This window comes from Macaca thibetana, chromosome 10 (genome assembly GCF_024542745.1).
Source record: "Macaca thibetana thibetana isolate TM-01 chromosome 10, ASM2454274v1, whole genome shotgun sequence".
NCBI lineage: Eukaryota > Metazoa > Chordata > Mammalia > Primates > Cercopithecidae > Macaca > Macaca thibetana.
In genome coordinates, this window is record NC_065587.1 from 56,311,447 (window position 1) to 56,331,869 (window position 20,423).

The window sequence follows — 20,423 nt, forward strand, 5'->3', positions numbered from 1 at the left end:
TTCGCTGTGCTGGTTTCACCACTCTCACTTGTCTGATGAATATTATCATAATGCCTTTAGAATTGTTAAATCTAAAGGCGACAAAATTATAGTTTACAACATAAATTCTGATAGTCTTTGTTTCTTTATGAGAAAATTTCATACTTCTGAAAAAAGTATTTTTCTACAGATGCTCATTTTGAAAGTTTGGGCCAGAGTGCCCATAATTTAAATTCTAATTTATATACATACTATATGTATGTATGTTCCCCTCCAATTAATTCTATGATTAATTACATATTTTGTTTATTGACTTATTTTTTACAATATGGCTTTCATCCCCCCCAAATCATCCTTTCTTTCCATTTGTCTTACAGATGAGGTAAGACAGACGTGTTTTCCTTTTGAGCTGTTAGAAGTGATACTGAGAAGCTGGACTCATTTTTCATTTAAAAGTTTCTAATAATTTGCAGTGTCTACCTCTGGGTCTTCGGCATCAATCTGGTTTAGGTGGATGTCTCCTGTTGTGAGCCACTGGAAAACAACATCCTAAAAAAAAAAAAAAAAGTACATAATTAGGACAGTTGGTTATTTGAAAAAGCTGAGCCGGGCGCGGTGGCTCAAGCCTGTAATCCCAGCACTTTGGGAGGCCGAGACGGGCGGATCACGAGGTCAGGAGATCGAGACCATCCTGTCTAACACGGTGAAACCCCGTCTCTACTAAAAATACAAAAAACTAGCCGGGCGTAGTGGCGGGCGCCTGTAGTCCCAGCTACTTGGGAGGCTGAGGCAGGAGAATGGCGAGAACCCGGGAGGCGGAGCTTGCAGTGAGCCGAGATCGCACCACCGCACTCCAGCCTGGGTGACTGAGCAAGACTCCATCTCAAAAAAAAAAAAAAAAAAAGAAAAAGCTGAAGGTCAGGACTAGAGAATTACATCAAGAAAAATGATAAAGGAAAAAAGATTAAAGCAGTGATTCAGAAAAGGGTAGCCAGCCTTGAAATCATATGAGAACTCAAAGGTTTTTGTCACCCTAATGCAACTTTTTATTTATTTTCTTTTTTGAGACAGAGTCTCGCTCTGTTGCCCAGGTTGCAGTGTGGTGGTGTGATCTCGGCTCACTGCAACCTCTGCCTCCTGGGTTCAAATGATTCTCCCGTCTCAGCCTCCCGAGTAGCTGGGATTACAGGCACCTGCCACCAGGCCCGGCTGATTTTTGTATTTTTAGTAGATGGGGTTTCACCATGTTGGTCAGGCTGCCCTCAAACTCCTGATCTCAGGTGATCCGCCTGTCTCGGCCTCCCAAAGTGGTGGGATTATAGGCATGAGCTGCTGTGCCCAGCATAATGAAACTTTTATTATCAGAAATTTATAATTTATCTTTAAGCACTCTAACCTCTAGCCACAAGCTAAAATTTATTAACATTTGTTCACAATCCTGAATTTATCCCTGTTTACTGTGATGACAGTCTGAAATTAAAACTTTTGAAAAGTAGAATACCTAGGCCGGGCATGGTGGCTCATGTCTGTAATCTCAGCATTTTGGGAGGCTGAGGCGGATGGATCACCTGAAGTCAGGAGTTCCAGACCAGCCTGGCCAACATGGTGAAACCCTGTCTTTATTAAAAATACAAAAATTAGCCTGATGTGGTGGCGCACGCCTGTAATCCCAGCTACTCAGGAGGCTGAGGCAGGAGAATCGCTTGAACCAGCGAAGTGGAGGTGGCAGTGAGCCAAGATGGTGCCATTGCACTCCAGCCTGGGCAACAGAGAGAGACTCCATGTCAAAAAAAAAAAAGTAGAATATCTAGATCTCCCATAATGTATCTAGAGACGCTGAAACTTCATGTAAATTCCACAGAAATAAGGTCTTAATCAATCTCCCAATATAACAATTATAAGGCTGAAGTAATCTATTTTATGAAGGAAAAAGTTTGGCGGGCGTTTCTTTCTCTCACTGGAATCACCAATGGACAGCTCTGACACGTGCTGTACAGACATGTGCTTCCCCACTCTGCCATCCTCCATAAGACATGTTCCCTGGGTGTTTTTTTGATAAAATTGCAATGTCTTTATTTGCCACATCAGTCAGTGAGTGGTCCTCTACAGAACCCTTCCTAATTCCCATTCCATGCCACCGGCCCCTCCTCTCCACGCACACCTTCACTGCCGATACTCAGGTCCCTATTCTTCCTTGCCTGGTGACACCACCGCCTTCCTAACTGGCTCTAGGCTGCCTCCTCCTTTCCACCTTCCACACAACTGACAGAAAAATCTTTCCAAAACATTCCAGAAGTTCTTTCATAAACAATAACAACAACAAAAAGAAGAAACACAGACCTGGCTATGCCCAAGGCTGCTGAAAACCCAAGGGCTCCCTGTGGCTTTCAGCATCAAGTTCGAGCTCCTTGGTCTCACACGTGATACTGCTGTTGAGCTTGTTCCTCTCTGCTTCTCCAGGCTCAGCTCCCACCCCACCTGACATGCTCAGAAACACCCTTCTGGGTTTTCTAATTTGTCTCTCTCTCTCTCAATGTATTACAAACTTTTCCAAAGCAGGGACTATGCCTGACTCAACTTTGTATTCTCAGTGCCTGGCACAGACTGGGTTCTGAGTAGCTGGTTTTAAATGAGCAAATAAACTTACCAGTATTTTTTAAAATGACATGAAAATAGGCCGGGCGCAGTGGCTCACGCCTGTAATCCCAGCACTTTGGGAGGCCGAGGCGGGCGGATCACAAGGTCAGGAGATCGAGACCACGGTGAAACCCCATCTCTACTAAAAATACAAAAAATTAGCCGGGCGCGGTTGTGGGCGCCTGTAGTCCCAGCTACTCAGGAGGCTGAGGCAGGAGAATGGCGTGAACCCGGGAGGCGGAGCTTGCAGTGAGCCGAGATCGCGCCACTGCACTCCAGCCTGGGCGACAGAGCGAGACTCCGTCTCAAAAAAAAAAAAAAAAAAAAAAAAAAAAATGACATGAAAATAATACTTACACATTGTACATTCATGTGATGAAACAAATAGCTTACCATGATTTTGCTGTTTTCTTCTTTGTCCAAATATTGATCACTGAACATGTGACATGAACCAAGCACTGCCAGCTTCCCACCTTGGTTCTATTGATGACAAAGCAGGGTCAGATACTCAAATCCCAAGATGCATCTCATGTATCCTAGTCCCCAGACACTTATCAGAATCACGCTAGCAACTGTCTTATATACTGAAGAGTGCCAATTCACACCCAGATTTTTTTTTTTTTGAGATGGAGTCTCGTTCTGTCGGCCAGGCTGGAATGCAGTGGTGCAATCTCCACTCACTGCAAGCTCCGCCTCCCGGGTTTATGCCATTCTCCTGCCTCAGCCTCCCGTGTAGCTGGGACTACAGGCGCCCACCACCACGCCCGGCTAATTTTTGTATTTTTAGTAGAGACGGGGTTTCACCGTGTTAGCCAGGATGGTCTCGATCTCCTGACCTCGTGATCTGCCCGCCTCGGCCTCCCAAAGTGCTGGGATTACAGGCGTGAGCCACCAGGCCCAGCCCACGCCCAGATTTTAAAGTTTAGAAATACCAACTATAGGCCAGGCGCAGTGGCTCAGCCTGTAATCCCAGCACTTTGGGAGGACGAGGTGGGCAGATCATCTGAGGTCAGGAGTTCGAAATCAGCCTGGCCAACATGGTGAAACCCCCATCTCTACTAAAAATAAAAAAAAAAATCAGCCAGGTGTGGTGGCATGTGCCTGTAGTCCCAGCTACTCAGGAGGCTGAGGCAGGAAAATCACTTGAACCTGCGAGGCGGAGGTTGCAGTGAGCTGAGATCACACCACGGCACTTCAGCCTGGGCGACAGAGTCAGACTCCATCTCAAAAAAAAAAAAAAAAAAAAAGAAATACCAACTATAATAACTACTACGCTTTAACCTCCCTTTCATTTTAGATATTTCTGTATTTTTCTATTTGGCTTTCAACAAAAACTAACATAAATTAATTCTACATTAGTTGGGTGTGGTGAGGCATACCTGTAGTCCTAGCTACTTGGGAAGCTGGGGCAGAAGAATCACTTGAGCCCAGGAGCTCGAGGTTACAATGAGCTATGACTGCACCACTGCACTCCAGCCTGGGAAACAGAGCGAGTCCCTGTCTCTAAAAATTAAAAAAAAAAAAAAAAAAAAAAATTAAATTGGTTCTACAGCATTTTCCCACTGTTATTTATCTTATAAATGAAGATCATAATTTTAAAGGGAAAAAAAGATAAACTCAAAGACAGTCTGTACAGTTAAAGATACCTATGGGTACCAAAAAAAAAAAAAAATATTTAAGTAAGATCCAAATAGAAAGCTAAGGCAGGCCGGGCACAGTGGCTCACACCTATAATCCCAGCACTTTGGGAGGCCGAGGTGGGCTGATCGCTCCGAGATCAGTAATCTGAGACCAGCCTAGCCAACATGGGAGGCAAAACCCTGTCTCTACTAGAAATACAAAAATTGGCCGGGCGTGGTGGCTCAAGCCTGTAATCCCAGCACTTTGGGAGGCCGAGACGGGCGGATCACGAGGTCAGGAGATCGAGACCATCCTGGCTAACACGGTGAAACCCCGTTTCTACTAAAAAAATACAAAAAAAAAAAAACTAGCCGGGCGAGGTGGCGGGCGCCTGTAGTTCCAGCTACTCGGGAGGCTGAGACAGGAGAATGGCGTAAACCCGGGAGGCGTAGCTTGCAGTGAGCTGAGATCTGGCCACTGCACTCCAGCCTGGGTGACAGAGCGAGACTCCGTCTCAAAAAAAAAAAAAAAAAAAAAAAAAGAAATACTACAAAAATTAGTTGGGGGTGGTGGCATGCGCCTGTACTCCCACAGCTACTTGGGAGGCTGTGGCGGGATGATTGCTTGAACCGGGGAGGTGAGGTTGCAGTGAACTGAGATCGTGCCACTGCACTCCAGCCTGGGCAACAGAGTAAGATTCAGTCTCAAAGAAAGCTAAGGCAAGGCTGGGCGCAGTGGCTCACACCTGTAATCCCAGCACTTTAGGAGAGCGAGGCAGGTGGATCACTTGAGGTCAGGAGTTCGAGACCAGCCTGGCCAAGATGGCGAAACCCCGTCTCTACTAAAAATACAAAAATTAGCCAGGCATGGTGGTGCATGCCTGTAATCTCAACTACTCAGGAAGCTGAGGCACGAGAATCACTTGAATCTGGGAAGTGGAGGTTGCAGTGAACCAAAATCGCACCACTGCACCCTAGCCTGGGCGACAGAGTGAGACTCTGTCACAAAAAAAAAAAAAAAAGAAAACTAAGGCACAAGCATGAGTCATAAAACAACAACGGTTAATAAGAAAGATTTTCAATACTTGTAATTTTTAACAAATAAAAACAAAGTACTTTTGCCTATCGGATAAATAAATATGAAAAAATGATATAAACAGTGCTGGTCAAATTTTAGTGAAATAAGTTCTTTCACACATTGTTGTTGAAACTATTAACATATGCAACAAAAGCAGTCTGAAACATAAAAAATTCTATGCACAGTTGTGTAGTTAAAGTCATAAAAAATTAGAAATAAATCCAAATGTTCACAAAAAAGTAATTCAGAATGATGGAACCTTCTTCGGCAGTTAAATTTCATATTATAAAGGGTTTTCAGTAACATGGGAAAATGCTTCCAACAAATCATTGGGTTAAAAAAAAAAGTATAATTTTTTTTTTCCATTTTTAGAGACAGGGTTTCACTCTGTCTCCCAGGGTGGAGTGCAGTGGCACAATCATGGCTCACTGTAGCCTCGAACTCCTGGGTTCAAGTGAGCCTCCTGCTTCAGCCTCCCAAGTAGCCAGGACTACAGGAGCACACCACCACACTCAGCTAACTTTTTTGTAGAGACAGGTCTTGTTATGTTGCCAAGGCTGGTCTCAAACTCCTGGCCACAAGTGATCCTACCTTCTTAACCTCTCAAAGTGCTAAGATTATAGGCATGAGCCACCACGGTTGACCTATAGCATAAATTATATAGCTATCCTACTTTAAAGCTTGTGAGGCAAATAAATAAAAATAAGGCAAAGCAAAAGTGGGAGAGAGTGAAGAATATGTCAACCTGGGCTGTCTTAGAGTCTTGGAGTAGTGCAATGGGGGAATTTTTTTCTTCTGCTTTATCTCTGTATTGTTCAATTTTTCTACAATTATTGTAACATTTCTACAATATTACTTTTTTTTTTTTTTGGCGACAGTGTCTTGCTCTACTGCCCAGGCTTGTCTTGCTCCACTGCCCAGGCTAGAGTGCAGTGGTATGATCTTGGCTCACTGCAACCTCTGCTTTCAGGGTTCAAGCGATTCTCTTGCCTCAGTCTCTGGAGTAGCTGGGATTACAGGCACTCACCATCATGCTGGGCTAATATTTTTGTATTTTTAGTAGAGACAGGGTTTCACTATGTTGGCTAGGCTAGTCTCGAACTCCTGACCTCAAGTGATTCGCCCGCCTTGACCTCCCAAAGTACTGGGATTACAGTTGTGAGCCACCACACCCAGCCCAACAATGAGCACATACTACTTTTGTAATGAGAAAACCAGTTCAATAGTAAAACTACAAAATGAAATCGGTTTTTCTAGCTACATCACATACAGGGAACAGGCATAGTTATAATTTCCCCAGGAAAAGAATTACACTAAGCCAGAGATGTCAAGAGATATAAATACACACATTCCATACATTTTTTAAAAATTGGTTTAAAAAACTCTGACTTGTACCACATTAAAAGCAAATGCTACATAGTCTGCCACCACGCGTGGCTAATTTTTCAATTTTTTTTTTTTCTTTAAGACGGAGTCTCACTGTTTCCAGGCTGGAGTGCAGTGGCATGATCTCAGCTCACTGCAACCTCCTGGGTTCAAGCAATTCTCGTGCCTCAGCCTCCTGAGTAGCTGGGATTACAGGCACATGCCACCACACCCAGCTAATTTTTGTACTTTTAGTAGAGAGGGGGTTTCACCATGTTGGCCAGGATGGTCTTCATCTCCTGACCTTGTGATCCACCCGCCTTGGCCTCCCAAAGTGCTGGGATTACAGGCGTGAGCCACTACGCCCAGCCCAGGAGCTTTTAAATAAGGAGGGAAAGGTAATTCCTAGGTACCACACAAAAAAATAGGATTGTTAAAAGCTACAGACATCGAGTTCCCTAGGAAAAAATTAGAAGATCAGCTGGTGAATTCTGTCTTAGGGGACAGATGAAGGTAAATTCAGCAAAATGTGAATTAAAACTCAGTGGGGGCTGGGCACAGTGGCTCATGCCCGTAATCCTAGCACTTTGGAAGGCCAAGGCGGGCAGACTGCCTGACTCAGAAGTTCAAGACCAGCCTGGGCAACACGGTAAATCCCCATCTCTACTAAAAATACAAAAACTAACAGGGTGTGGTGGTATAGCTAATCGGGAGGCTGAGGTGGGAGACTCGCTTGAACCCGGGAGGCAGAGATTGCAGTGAGCCAAGATTGCACCATTCTACTCCAGCCTGGGCAACAGAGCTCGTGCCTGTAATCCCAGCACTTTGAGAGGCCGAGGTGGGCAGATCACTTGAGGTCAGGAGTTCGAGATTAGCCTGGCCACCATAGTGAAACCCCATCTCTTCCCAAAATACAAAAATTAGGCATGCATGGTGGCAGACACCTGTAATCCCAGCTACTCGGGAGGCTGAGGCAGGAGAATTGCTTGAACCTGGGAGGTGGAGGTTGCAGTGAGCCGAGATCACGCCACTGCACTCCAGCCTGCACAGCAGAGTGAGACTCCATCTCACAAAAAAAGAAAGAAAGAAAAAGAAAGGCAATGGGATGTTGGGTCACTGCCTGGGACTAGCTGCACCCACATTTTTATGGGGTCTCTAGGATAATAACTGGAAAAATAGTTTTCTGATATATTTTCTTAGGATAAACTAAAATAACATCAACATAATTCTGTGCTATTTTGTGTAATATGTTAACTCCATCTGTTCCTGAATGTATTCTCTTTACACTGAGGGTACAGCCCATAGTCACAGACAGGATTAAAAGTTACTTTAATCAATATGCTGCCATGGGATTGGAAAAAAAAAAAAAGTTATTTTAAAAGTTATAATACAGGTAGCCTCATGCTATAGTGGAAAAGCTTTGGGTTAAGAATAATAACGAGGCGGGCGGTTCACAAGGTCAGGAAATCGAGACCATCCTGGCTAACATGGTGAAACCCCGTCTCTACTAAAAATACAAAATAAAAAATTAGCCGGGCGTGGTGGCGGGCGCCTGTAGTCCCCGCTACTCGGGAGGCTGAGGCAGGAGAATGGCGTGAGCCCGGGAGGCGGAGCTTGCAGTGAGCCAAGATCGCACCCCTGCACTCCAGCCTGGGTGACAGTGAGACTCCGTCTCAAAAAAAAAAAAAAAAAAAAAAAAAAAAGAGCTAGGTTTAGGCCTTAACTTCATCAATTACTGGACAATCCACTGTTTCCCCATAAGCAAAATGTATATAGCTGAGATACTCCTTTGCAGGACTGGCAGGATGACCAATGAGAAAATATATAAAAGCCTTCTGGAAATGGTCAGGTAGTTTTTATTTCAACAATAAAAATAATATCTATAACCACATTTAAGAAAGGCTGTACCTTTGAGTGATAGAAAGCCAGAATGGGTCTGTTAAGTGGGAAGCAGACAGAACCTGTAGACAGAACAGCCACTGCTGGTTTCATGACACTCAATGTGGCACCAAAAGGATACACAAAGGTGAGAGCCCTGTAAGAAATTAAAGAAACACATTCAAATTTTAAAAATATGAATACAAAAATTCTGAAAATAATCTCAATGTTTCTTCAGTAACACGCTTTTTTGAAACAGTCTCACTCTGTCACCCAGGCTGCAGTGCAGTGGTGTGATCTTGGCTCACTGCAGCCTCCGCCTCCCAGGTTTAAGTTGTTCTCCAGCCTCAGCGCCTGCTATCACACCCAGCTACTTTTTGTATTTTTAGTAGAGCCAGAGTTTTACCATGTTGGCCAGGCTGGTCTTGAACTCCTGACCTCAAGTGATATGCCTGCCTCGGCCTCCCAAACTGCTGGGATTACAGGTGTGTGCCACTGCGCTCAGCCGAGTAACACTCTTTGATTCATTATCAAACAAAATTTTTTCTAAGCTTTGGTTTGTTAACTTAAAAACTGGGACAACTCTAGCTACACATTTAATAAAGCATTTTAACAAACATGAAAGTAAATTCATAGGAAAGTGGAAATGACTGTTACTGGGAGAACTAAACTAGCCCCTGATGGAGGAAGGAGGAAAAGGATGGGGCCTCATCCAAGAACTAAACTCCAGCTGCTCTGCATAATAACATCTTAGTGGTAAATACATTCTTCTTCCTTGGGTTTGGCTGGTGCTATATCTAAGAATGAATGTCTGTCACTGGAAGGGCATGTTACCAGTTGAATGTCACATGGACAGAGGCATAAATATACGCTACGATGGACACTTCTACACAGATCTGCTTTGCAGTCCCTTCTACTCTCCACTGTCCTAACAAAGACTTGTCTTAGATTATCTAGAGTGAATTGGTCTGACCTGGGGCGATGTACTCCTGGAGAGGGTGTGGGATAGAGGAGCAAAGGCGCGGTGCAGATCCTGGGGTAAGGCCAACCCATGCAGGAGGGGCTAGGGTTTTACTGAAAGATGGAGCTCCGCAAAGCTTGAAGGAAGTGCTCTCAGAATGGAGAGAAACAGAGATCTCAAGACCAGAGCATAAGGTTAGAAACATGGAAGCACCCATGAGGAGTACCTCATAGAGATTTTAATTTCCCTTTTTCTTTAGACCACAAAAATTCTTTTCAGCTTAAGTTTAAAATTATTTCCCTCCAGTGATTTTGTTTGATTGTTTTATTTTGTTTTTTTATCTCACTTTGTTGCCCAGGCTAGAGTGCAGTGGCATGAACATGGCTCACTGCAGCCTCAATCTCCCGGGCTCAAGCGATTCTCTTGCCTTAGCGCCCTGAGTAGCTGGGACCACAGGTGCATGCCACTACACCAACTAATTTTTCTATTTTTTGTAGAAACAGGGTTTCGCCATGTTGCCCAGGCTGGTCTTGAACTCCTGAGCTCAGGCAATCTGCCCACTTTGACCTACCAAAGTGCTGGAATTATAAGCGTAAACCACTGGGCCCAGTCTGCCTCCAGCGTTAATCTTCCCCATTCCTTCAGTAAAGTCTCATCTACCCTATGACTTTGTTATCATACCATGAAAGAGAAGTGGTACCTGGCCCACATTCTCCAAACTCCGCCTTCTACCCTTACTTCAGCAGTATCCCAGCAAGGTGGATTACAGCCCACGATCTCTGGGCCAGAAGTAGAAGAAAACAAGCAGTTGTCCATGGAGAAAGAAAAGGGAGGGGGGAGAAATAGTCATATGGAGGTCAACACACATCTATCCCCAACACTTTCCCCAAATGCAATAAATGGAAAGTGATTCTCAAGGCATAAGGGAGAATGGACACTTGAGAAGTAAGATAAAAACTATCTGCTATTATTATTGTTATTATTATTTTGAGATGGAATTTTGCTCTTGTCGCCCAGGCTAGAGTGCAATGGCGCAATCTCAGCTTACAGAAACCTCTGCCTCCTGGGTTCAGGCAATTCCCATCCCTCAGCCTCCCAAGTAGCTGAGATTACAGGCGCGCACCGCCACGCTCAGCTAATTTTTGTATTTATAGTAGAGATGGGGTTTCACCACGTTGGTCAGGCTGGTTTCAAACTCCTGACCTCAGGTGATCCACCTGCCTCAGCCTCCCAAACTGCAAGTGTGAGCCACTGTGCCTGGCCTATCTGCTATTATTTACACTCCTCTATTTCTTTAATTACTACTAAAAAAATCAATGAGACTAGGCCAGGCACAGTGGCTCACACCTGTAATCTCAGCACTTTGGGAGGTTGAGGCAGATGGATCACCTGAGGTTAGGAGTTCAAGATCAGCCTGGCCAACATGGTGAAGTTCTGTCTGTACTCAAAATACAAAAGTTAACCAGGTGTGGTGACAGGCATCTGTAATCCCAGCTACTCAGGAGTCAAGGGAATTGCTTGAACCCAGGAAGCAGAGGTTGCAGTGAGATGAGATGGTGCCATTGCACTCCAGCCTGGGTGAAACTCTGTCTCCAAAAAAAGAAGAAAGAAAGAAAAAAAAGAAATCAATGAGACTGACATTTTGATAAGACTTAGTATAAACTTAAACACCCATTCCCCAAACAGAACTTTCCAAACCACATGTGAATGAGTAAGATTAGCTCAGTGAAAAGTTTCAGAAAGAGTTTTCCTAAAAGAGGGACTAGCTTGTGTAAAGTCCCTAAGATGAGTACGAGCTTCGCTTATTTAAGGATTGAAAACAAAGTCAGTATGGCTACAGCAGAGTGAAAGAAGGGAGAAGGGACATAACAGGAAATAAGGATAAAGGAGAATCTGAGACTCCAACAGGCAAAGATACTTCAAAGCACGATGGAGGACTAGTCCATCTCTCAAAGCCTACCAGGAAGCTGTGTTTCCTGGATAATCCAGGAAAGGAACAACCAGACATATTCCCTTCACTATAATTAATTACAAAGTCATATGCAACAACAGGTAGGGTACTATGCTTTAAACTTTACAAAGCACTTTCACAAATATCACCTCACTGAAATTTTCCAACGATTTTGTAATGTTAACATTGTCCCCATTACACAGATAGGGAAACAGACACTAACAGTTACTATGCCTTGGGTCACCCTTGGCAAGTAAGAGAGGGAATCAGGAACTTCTAATAATTCCTTCTAACTCCAAGTCTACAGTTTTTTTTACCTCGGCCTACCAAAATTGGATGAGAGCTGATACTAAAAGTGTTTTTTTTACCTATACCAATTGGATGAGCTGATACAAAGTGAAATAATTAGATTGATTCCTTTTTTTTTTTTTTTTTTTTTTTGAGACGGAGTCTCGCTCTGTCGCTCAGCTCACTGCAAGCTACGCCTCCCGGGTTTACACCATTCTCCTGCCTCAGCCTCCCGAGTAGCTGGGACTACAGGCACCCGCCACCTCGCCCGGCTAGTTTTTTGTATTTTTTAGTAGAGACGGGGTTTCACCGTGTTAGCCAGGATGGTCTCGATCTCCTGACCTCATGATCCGCCCGTCTCGGCCTCCCAAAGTGCTGGGATTACAGGCTTGAGCCACCGCGCCCGGCCTTTTTTTTTTTTTTTTTTGAGATGGAGTCTTACTCTGTCGCCCAGGCTGGAGTGCAGTGGCGCGATCTTGGCTCACTGCAAGCTCCGCCTCCCGGGTTCACACCATTCTCTTGCCTCAGCCTCCCAAGTAGCTGGGACTAAAGGTGCTCGCCATCACGCCCAGCTAATTTTGTTTTTTGTTTTTGTTTTGTTTTGTTTTGAGACGGGGTTTCACCATGCTAGCCAGGCTGGTCTCTAACTCCTGACCTCGTGATTCTCCCGCCTCAGCCTCCCAAAGTGCTGGGATTACAGGTATGAGCCACTGCACCCAGCCTAGATTGATTCTTGACAGTCAAAAATATTAACTATGAATTATATTGCTACACATATTCCCCCTTATGACTTGACTTTGGTTTCTACTAAGAAAGGTCTTCCCTACTTCAAGAATTTAAAATATTCACCTACTTTTTTTAAGTACTTTTTTTTTTTTTTTCTGAGTTGGTTGTCTCGCTCTGTCACCCAGGCTTAAGTGCAGTGGTGCGATCTCAGCTCATTGCAACCTCCGCCTCCCGGGTTCAAGCAATTCTCCTGCCTCAGCCTCCCGAGTAGCTGGGATTACAGGTTTGTACCACCACATTTGGCTAAGTTTTGTATTTTTTAGTAGAGATGGGGGTTGGCCAGGCTCGTCTTGAACTCTTAACCTCAGGTGATCTGCCTGTCTCAGTCTCCCAAAGTGCTGGGATTACATGCGTGAGCCATCGTACCTGGGTTTCTTTAAGTACTTCTATGCTTTCTTTTTAAATTAAATTAAATTTAATTTAATTTTTATTTTATTTTTTCGAGATGGAGTCTTGCTCTGTTGCCCAGGCTGGAGCGCAGTGGTGCGATCTCGGCTCACGGCAACCTCTGCCTCCTGGGTTCAAGCAATTCTCCTGCCTCAGCCTCCTGAGTAGCTGGGATTACAGGCGTGCACCACCACACCAGGCTAATTTTTTTTTTTTTTTTTTTTTGAGACAGAGTTTCGCTCCTGTTGCCCAGGCCAGAGTGCAATGGCATGATCTTGGCTCAATGCAACTTCCACCTCCCGGGTTCAAGTGATTCTCCTGTCTCAGCTTCCTGAGTAGCTGAGATTACAGGTGCCTGCCACCATCCCTGGCTAATTTTGTATTTTTATAGAGATGGGGTTTCACCATGTTGGTCAGGCTGGTCTCAAACGCCTGATCTCAGGTGATCTGCCCACCTCAGCCTCCCAAAGTGTTGGGCTTACAGGCGTGAACCACTGCACCCGGCCTAATTTTTGTATTTTTAGTACAGACAGGGTTTCACCATATTGGCCAGGCAGGTCTTGAACTCCTGACCTCATGATCCATCTGCCTCAGCCTCCCAAAGTGCTGGGATTACAGGCATGAGCCACCGCGGCCGGCATATGCTTTCATTTTTAATATTAAAAATTTTAGCCTATCCAGAATACATTTTGGGGTGCAGTATGAAAATGAAACTATTTCTCCAAATGGTTACCCAGAATTATGCCATCCATTTCTAATATTTGAAATGCCACTTTTACTATACACAAATAACCCCCACCCTCCATATATGTTTTTGGTCTAATTTTAATCTGTATTATTTATTTTCTTTTAACTATTTCTGGACTATGACCACATTTTATTTATTTATTTATTTATTTATTTATTTATTTATTTATTTATTTTTTGAGACAGTCGTGCTCTGTCACCCAGGCTGCAGTATAGTGGCATGATCATGATTCACTGCAGCCTCGACCTTCTGGGTTCAAGCAATCCTCTTGCCTCTGCCTCTAGAGTTAGCTGGGACTATGGGTTTGTGCCACCACATATGGCTCATCTTTAAAGTTTTTTTTTTTTTTTTTTTTTGTAGAGACAGGGTCCCACTATGTTGCCCAGACTGGTCTTGAACTCTTGGCCTCAACCCATCGGCCCATCTCGACCTCCCAAAGTGCTGGGATTATAGGTGTGAGCCACTGCACACAGCCAATCACATTATTTTATTTTTTAATTTCATTTTATTTACATATTTTTTGAGACAGGGTCTCATCTGTCACCCAGGCTGGAGTGCAGTGGCACGATCTCAGCTCACTGCCACCTCTGCTTCTCGGGTTCAAGCAATTCTCCAGCCTCAGTCTCCCGTGTAGCTGGGAATACAGGTGTGAGCCACCAATGCCCGGCTAAATTTTTGTATTTCTTTGTAAAGCCAGGGTTTTGCCATGTTGCCCAAGCTGGTCTTGAACTCCTGAGCTCAAGTGATCTGCCTGCCTCAGCCTCCCAAAGTATTGGGATTACAGGGATGAGCCACAGTAACCGGACCACATTATTTTCACTACTAAAACTTTGTAACATGCTTTAATTACATAAAAATGTCAATTTTTATTGGGTAAAATATTTCAAAGTATGGAGGCATTATAAATGAATGCAAAAAGACAAATCATCAATAGAAAAATGGCCAAAAAGCAGTGAACATGAAATTCACAGAAGAAATACAATCAGCCAGTAGACTTTAAAGGTCATCCTATGCACTAATAATTTTTAAAAATGCAAATTTAAAGAAACAGATACCATGTTTACTAGAATACTCCGTGCTAGCAAGAGAGGAAAAAGGGGTGTGCTCATAGGGACTGTAAGTGGTACCACCTCCCTGAGAGACATCTGGTAATACACTACATTTGGTAACCCATCTGTTGGAAGACCTCTGACCCAGAAATTTCAATGCTGAGAAATTTACCCTAAAAAATACTACCACAAGTGCACAAAACTGTACATACAAAGATGTTCACTTATCCCAGCACTTTGGGAGGCTGAGGCAGGTGGATTACCTGAGGTCAGGAGTTCAAGACCAGCCTGACTGACATGGTGAAACCCCATCTCTACTAAAAATACAGAAATTAGCTGGGTGTGGTGGTGGACGCCTGTAATCCCAGCTACACAGGAGGCTGAGGCGGGAGAATCGCTTGAACCTGGGAGGTGGAGGTTGCAGTGAGCTGAGATTGTGCCACTGCACTCCAGCCTGGGTGACAAAGTGAGACTCCGTCTCAAAAAAAAAAAAAAAAAGATGTTCTTTTGTGCTTTATTATTTATAATAACAAATATAATTTTTTTTTTTTTTTTTTTTTTTTTTTTTTTTTTTTTTTTTTTTTTTTGGAGACGGAGTCTTGCTGTGTCCCCCAGGCTGGAGTGCAGTGGCGCGACCTCGGCTCACTGCAAACTCCGCCTCCCGGGTTCACGCCATTCTCCTGCCTCAGCCTCCCGAGTAGCTGGGACTACAGGCGCCCACAACCGCGCCCGGCTAATTTTTTGTATTTTTAGTAGAGACGGGGTTTCACCGTGGTCTCGATCTCCTGACCTTGTGATCCGCCCGCCTCGGCCTCCCAAAGTGCTGGGATTACAGGCGTGAGCCACCGCGCCCGGCCAACTTTTTTTTTTTTTTAAGATGAAGTCTCCCTCTGTCCCCCAGGCTAGAGTGCAGTGGTGCGACGGCAGCTCACTGCAACCTCTGCCTCCCAGGTTCAAGCGATTCTCCTGCCTCAGCCTCCCAAGTAGCTGGGATTATAGGCGCCCACCACCACGCCCAGCTAAATTTTCTATTTTTAGTAGAGACGGGGTTTCGCCATGTTAGCCAGGCTGGTTTCAAACTCCTGACCTCAGGTGATCCACTCGCCTTGGCCTCCCAAAGTGCTGGGATGACAGGAGTGAGCTACCACACCCGGCTATAAAATTGTTTATAACAATAATACAGAACAGAAGTTAAGAGTGCAGGCTCTAGAATAGACTGCCTATGGTTGCATCTAAGTTCTGACACAGAGTAGTCATGTGCATTTGGGCAATTATGTCTCTGTATCTCATCTCTAACTTTCCAGAGTTGTAAGGATTAAATGAGGTAATACATGCCTGTCACACAGTCAATGTTTGACAAACATCAGGTGGTATTATTAAAGAAAAACATTATAAACTACTTAAATGTCCAATAATAGGGAGTTGGTTAGATAAACTGGGATAGATCCAATTTAATCCAGTCATTAAAAAGGAAGAGGTACTTACCTATAACTTTATAAATGGAAAAAAAAACCCTAGAAATCTAAATACTATATGGAGTATTGCTCTGTTGCCGAGGCTGGAGTGCAGTGGTGCAATCTGGGCTCACTGCAACCTCCACCTCCAGGTTTCAAATGATTCTCCTGTCTCAGCTTCCCGAGTAGCTGGGACTACAGGCACACACCACCACACCTGGCTAATTTTTGTAGTTTTAGTAGAGATGGGATTTTGCCATGTTGGTTATGCTCATCTCAAACTCCTGACCTTAGGTGATTCACCCGCCTCGGCCTCCCAAAGTGCTGGAATTACAGGCGTGAGACACCGTGCCAGGCCTAAATACTATATTATTAAGACTACCTTCAGGGGGAGGAGCATGGACTTACAGTGCAGAGCTTCTACTTTTTTTCCTCTTGAACTGTTCAAATTCGGATTATTTTTGTAACCAGAAACAAAAGCTCTTTTCATTTTGAAAAAGAAGACTCTTCAAAATGATACATCCTCCTCATGTGGCATCAGAAAACACACTCACTGGGCATTGTTTCCACTGCTTTCCTCATCAATGATCCCAGGCACAGCCTTTCCTGCAGCTCGGCTAATTTCCCTTGAAGAAGAAAAATTAAAATCTAGTAAACAAAAAAAATTTGAGAATTTCACACTGTATTCATTAGCACAGTAAATATGAGGCTAAGGTGGGAGGATTGCTTAAGCCTGGGAGGTCAAGGCTGCAGTGAACTGTGTTCCCACCACTGCATTCCAGCCTGAGCAACAGAGCAAGACTCTGTCTCAAAAAATACATACATATATATATAAAAATAAAAAATAAGTTGAATGTGAAGTAAGTTTCAAAAGATGAAGAAAAATAATTTGATGAATGAGTAGTAATATAGTAAAATAAATTATAACAACATAAAAAAAGAAAGAAGAAGGGGCAGTGAAAAGAATGTGTGAGAAGAGATGAGGGAAGATTTATGTAGAAGAAATGAGAGTTATGTGTAAGGATATTTCTGCTTTATTTATTTTTTGAGACGGAGTCTCGCTCTGTCACCCAGGCCAGAGTACAATGTCACAATCTCAGCTCAATACAACCTCTGCTTCCCAGGCTCAAGCGATTCTCCTGCCTCAGCCTCCCGAGTAGCTGGGATTACAGGTGCCTGCCACCATGCCTGGCTAATTTTTTTGTATTTTTAGATGGGGAGATGGGGTTTCATGTTGGCCAGGCCAGTTTTGAACTCCTGATCTCAAATGATCCGTCAGCCTTGGCTTCCCAAAGTGCTGGGATTACAGGCGTGAGCAGCGACACCTGGCCAAGATATTTCTGCTTTCAACATGCTTACCTGTTCAAGACTCCACTGGAAACTAGAGCTTCTTTAGGATGGAAATATTTGTGATATACATTTCTAACCACAGCATCTATGAGGGAAAAACAGAAGGAGGTATATTTTAGGTTAGAAATAAGTTTGATATTATAGACTCATACCAATTTTTACCTGAAAGGCACCCTGGAACTTGGTTCCAATCCATCTCACTTTATAAATGGAAGCAGCCCAAACCTAGGAGGCTCAGACTGCTGATGAGAATGGAACATTAAAACATGCATACACAGCCCAGGGCTTTTTCCATTATGCCACTGGACCTAGAGGGCTATGATATAAAATAATAGATAGAAAATTACTGCCTCTACTGAAAATAATAATACTAATTACCATTATTAACCATGATTCCATATTCTTCCAGTAAAAAGTTAATATTGGTGTCAAATCTGGATTCTCCACCTTCTCCTAGCATCACAAGGACATCTCCACCGCTGTCAAGATATTTCTTCAGGATTTCAAACTACACAAAGGAAAAAAGCAATCTATGAATATACTCAAAAGACTTTTGCCCGAAATACCATAAGATCTTAACTAGATGAAAAATAAATACTTCAATCTATAAGGCATTTACATATAAATGTATATGAGATAAAAAGTACTCTCTATGTAGGATCTCCAAGCTTGTCTCTGAGCATAAAGCTCCAAAATACTCAAAGTAAACTTACAGTTTCAAAGCTATCAGACAGCAAGTCAAAAGTGAAAAACTTAACTAAAGGAAGCGCTCAGTTCTCCATTCAGAGGCACCCCTGGTCTCCACCTACTAACCAAAAACGTCTCTTGAGATTGCCACATTCCCTCAGGAGAAGAAGAAATAGAATCACCCCTGGTTAAGAACCACTAATTTAGACAATGCCTTCTCTTGACGGCCCACAGAGGATATCAGGATGAACACATTTCATACCACACCTGGGAGAAATTCTGTTCAAGGTCATTGACCAACTAAACCATAGACAGAAATGCATGTTTTCTGTTTATCTCCTGGAAGCTCTCTCTTGTTTTCACAAAGCTGGGGATGGGAGAAAAATCTAGGGTTGATCTTGCTGGTCTAGCCTGAGAAAATCTGGGGTGGGTGGTCCAGACAAACAGTTTCTTAACTCTCTTCATCAAGCAGTCCAGCAGAAAAAAATCTGAACATGTATATAAATACATCCAATATGTATGTATCTCTATACAAAATATGCACTTTATAATTTAAAACAACTCTCAAAAAGAAAATGTTTTAAGGGTAATGAAAATATGAATAATAAACGTAATTTCCTTCTGGCACCCCATTGATTGATCACATGCATCCTACTTTGGAAACTACTGCCCAGACTAGCTTTGCCACAGCAAGGCCCTCTTGCTCTTGCATGCTCCCTGAATTTTCCTCTCCCCCTGACTTCGCCACACTGCATAAAACAAATGAATCTGGCCGGGCACGGTGGCTCATGCCTGTAATCCCAACACTTTGGGAGGCCGAGGCGGGCAGATCACGAGGTCAGGAGATCGAGACCACGGTGAAACCCCGACTCTATTAAAAATAAAAATAAAAAAAATTAGCTGGGCGTGGTGGTGGGGGCCTGTCATCCCAGCTACTCGGGAGGCTGAAGCAGGAGAATGGCGTGAACCTGGGAGGCGGAGCTTGCAGTGAGCCAAGATTGCACCACTGCACTCCAGCCTGGGCAACAGAGTGAGACTCTGTCTCAAAAACAAAAACAAAAACAAAACAAATGAATCTTTGGAAGCCAAGTAGGCAGATCACCTGAGGTTAGGAGTTCAAGATCGGCTTGGCCAACATGGTGAAACCCCATCTCTACTAAAAACACAAAACTTAGCCAGGCATGGTGGTATGCACCTGTAGTCCCAGCTACTCAGGAGGCTGAGAGCGGGGAATTGCTTAAACCCAGGTGGTGAAGGTTGCAGTGAGCTGAGATCGCACCACTGCATTCCAGCCTGGGCAAAAGAGCAAGATTCCGTCTCAAAAATGAAACACAACAAAAAAACAAAACAAAATAAAAAAATGAATTATTTCAAAATCAAAATCAAGGTGAGGCACAGTGGCTCACGCCTGTAATCCCAACACTTTGGGAGGCTGAGGTGGGTGGATCACTTGAGGTCAGGAGCTCGAGACCAGCCTGGCCAACATGGTGAAACCCCGTGTCTACTAAAAATACAAAAAATAGCCAGGTGTGTTGGCAGATGCCTGTAATTCCAGCTACTCAGGAGGCTGAGGCAGGAGAATCAGTTGAACCTGGGAGGTGGAGGTTGCAATGAGCTGAGAATGCACCAATGCACTCCAATCTGGCAACAGAGCAAAACTCTTGTCTAAAAAAAAAAAAAAAAAAAAAAAAAAAAAAATCAGCTCAAAGTCCATTTCCTCTGGGCCCAATAATCCAATGCCTCTTTTCTGTGCTTCTGTAGAAATGTGGAACTTAGAACATTGATCATTATCAGTAGATGGTCCATTTGTTTCATTTCCCCTAGACTATCAGTTCCTAGAATGGAGAGTTCATGTGCTATTTGACTTTGATCCCTAGCGTTAGTCCTAGAACCTGGCACATAACTAGGTACATAACAGATCCTTAGTAAATATTTTTTGGAACAACAACAGAAAAACAAAACAAATGGGTTATAACTGCATGGATCCTGGACCCTGAACAACAGACTGAATCTCTCCCTAAATTCATCTTCCTTTTTCTTCCTTTTGATTTCCTCTCAAACTCCTCTTCCCAGATAGCCGTAAATATATGCTATGTTCTATGACTGATAACAGCAAGCCAGATCTAGTTTGCAATATATATTCTCAGAACATAGCTTTCACTTGGGAAATTCTACTGGGACTTGGTATTTATGATTATGTGGTTCT

The 20,423-nt window shown here is 43.6% G+C and overlaps 1 protein-coding gene across 3 annotated transcripts in view; it reads right to left on the reverse strand.

The window, feature by feature from the left end:
- IFT52 (intraflagellar transport 52) overlaps nt 1-20,423 on the reverse strand; it is a 58,775-nt gene that overhangs the window by 27,653 nt on the left and 10,699 nt on the right. For 2 of the 3 annotated variants that reach the window (XM_050806529.1, XM_050806528.1), the window contains 6 exons: nt 17,909-18,038; nt 17,540-17,615; nt 16,735-16,806; nt 8,587-8,713; nt 3,010-3,096; nt 460-528 (listed from right to left, as the gene is read on the reverse strand). In XM_050806529.1, coding sequence (XP_050662486.1) covers nt 460-528; nt 3,010-3,096; nt 8,587-8,713; nt 16,735-16,806; nt 17,540-17,615; nt 17,909-18,038 — 561 coding nt within the window. Of the gene's footprint in view, nt 1-459; nt 529-3,009; nt 3,097-3,995; nt 4,120-8,586; nt 8,714-16,734; nt 16,807-17,539; nt 17,616-17,908; nt 18,039-20,423 lie in introns of those variants that run through there. The other variant, XM_050806531.1, reaches the window with a different exon arrangement.